The 2,068-nt window shown below is 36.9% G+C and overlaps 1 protein-coding gene across 7 annotated transcripts in view; it reads left to right on the top strand.

Moving 5' to 3' along the window:
* Window positions 1-282: 282 nt before the first annotated feature.
* CD86 (CD86 molecule) overlaps window positions 283-2,068 on the top strand; it is a 63,419-nt gene continuing 61,633 nt past the window's right edge. For 4 of the 7 annotated variants that reach the window (XM_040250590.1, XM_040250598.1, XM_040250566.1 and 1 more), the window contains exon 1: window positions 303-433. In XM_040250590.1, the coding sequence (XP_040106524.1) occupies window positions 420-433 (14 nt within the window). In that variant the 5' untranslated portion in view covers window positions 303-419. Of the gene's footprint in view, window positions 434-2,068 lie in introns of all 7 variants that reach the window. The other 3 variants (XR_005722918.1, XM_040250559.1, XM_040250570.1) reach the window with 1 other exon arrangement.

The raw sequence follows: 2,068 nt of genomic DNA, 5'->3' as shown, positions 1-2,068 counted from the left end.
TTTATTCCATCTTATAAATGCAGAGGTCTTTTTCCTCCCTCTTGTTAATTATGTTAATTTTTAGGCCTTTTGAGGGAGTTTCAAGAGGGAAGATTTTTAGTCTCATCTTGATGCCATGTTTGGAACTCAAGCCACTGAATTATTATTTTTTAAATACATTTAGACCTAGGTGAAAACATTCAAATGCAAGAAAAGGGTTAAATTTCTTCCACAAGTGTTGGCAAAATCTGTAGAAAAAAAGAGGAACAGCCTTTAATACAGAAAGTTACAGATTATACAGTCATTGAGGAGGAAGGCTTTCACGAGTGTAGGAGGGGTTGCTCCTCCTGCCACTGTAAAGCGGACTAGCACAGACAGACAGACGGACAGACAGGCGCAGTCCATTCCCAGAAGTAACCCCAACAGCAGAAATAGCGAAAATGCTTTTCAAATGGTGAGTGATCATTCTTATTCTTTGAAATGCAGTTATGAATTAGGTAACCTCAGTGTCAGGCTGAGGTTGAGGATAGTGCTGTTTTCTGTCCTCCCTGCCCAAGAATGCTAATTATGTGTTAAGGGCATACTTATGTGACAGGAAAACTTGGGAGAAAGCTCCATCTATGCTATGGAAGGTTCGCTAAAGTCTTGAAGGCATTCTTCCCTTCTTGCTCTACCATTCTAAGTTGATCCCATACCTCCAAGGCAGGGGAGATTTAAAAAAATTCCTACCAAAGACATTTGACTCCTAATTCAAGATGTGAATTACTGGACATATCAAAATGTTTATTGGTTGTTAGGGGTTTTTTACATAATTTAATTTTTTAGATTTGCTTTTTAAATATTTAAATGTTGCAGTTATTGATTTCACAAATCAGGAAATTTTTAAATGTCTGCACAGGTATAACAAATGTCAGGGAGTAAATTCAGTGGACACCAAGTTCAGTTTGGCCTGGGGGTAGGGAATGAGGTAGAAACAGTAGAAGAAAGGCCAAGAAAAAGGAAGAGGAATAAGAAGAGGTGTAAGAAGAAAATACAGAATCCAGATAGTGAGTCACAAACAGGCCATGGGAGATTCTGAGCAGGGCGAAGTAGCAGAAGGAGGTGGAATAATTCAATTTGCTACCGGGTATTAAATATGCGTGATATACTCTAAGTTTACTGTGATTTCACTGTATTTTAATCTTTGCAATGACTCTCAGACAGATGATATCATCATTGTGTTTTATAGATGAGAAAACTGTGGCTTAAAGGAGCTAAATAATTAACTAAAGATCACGATGGTCAGAAGGAGTAAAGCTGAGATCTTTCTTTCCATTTTGCCCTGCACCACAGGGTTTCTCCAAGCCCTAGCAGGCCCCCAAGGCAGTGACTTACTGGAAGTCACACATACCCTTCTCTTGGATGGTAGCAGCTGGGGTTACTGGTTACTATTCTTTGAAAATCTACATAACCCTCATCTACCCAGTGCTTACTGGTTTGGTAGATAGCTTTTCTGCTTTTATTTCAGAAGATTAGAATTTAATTCCCAAGTAAAGACTTCTTTTGCCTCCAGTGAAATTATTGCCCATATAAGAAGTAAGCAATTTCAGAATTTACAGATTGTGTGGAACCATAGAAGTGATACCCCTTAATTATGCTACAGATGTGTGTAGAACCAAAGGCCACTGTGTACATTGTTGTTGTTCAGATTCTTTTTGTTTCACAGTGCTTGAAAATTGATCATGAGCAGGAAATTTTAAAATATAAATGGCCAATATCGTTTAGTCCCATCTGAAATAAAAGAAATGCAAATTAAGAGTGAAATGACATTTTTCTTTTAGCAAAGTGACAAATATGTTGAAAAGCAAGCGAGAATCCTATGCATTTCTAAGGAGGGAAGAACATTTATACCCTTGTTACTTGTTGATGATAACACAACGATAATACAATGATAATCTTTCAGATGACAATCTAGTAATACATACCAAAAGCTCTGAAAATATATATGCCTATTAACCAAGTAGTTCAACTTTTAGGAATTTATTGTAAGGATTCAAGCATATTTTTCTTGCCATTGTTTCTCATAGGGAAAATCTTAGAAATAAATGTC

The sequence above is a fragment of the Oryx dammah genome, unplaced genomic scaffold (genome assembly GCF_014754425.2).
Source record: "Oryx dammah isolate SB20612 unplaced genomic scaffold, SCBI_Odam_1.1 HiC_scaffold_2, whole genome shotgun sequence".
Lineage (NCBI taxonomy): Eukaryota > Metazoa > Chordata > Mammalia > Artiodactyla > Bovidae > Oryx > Oryx dammah.
This window is presented reverse-complemented; position numbering and strand designations above follow the sequence as displayed.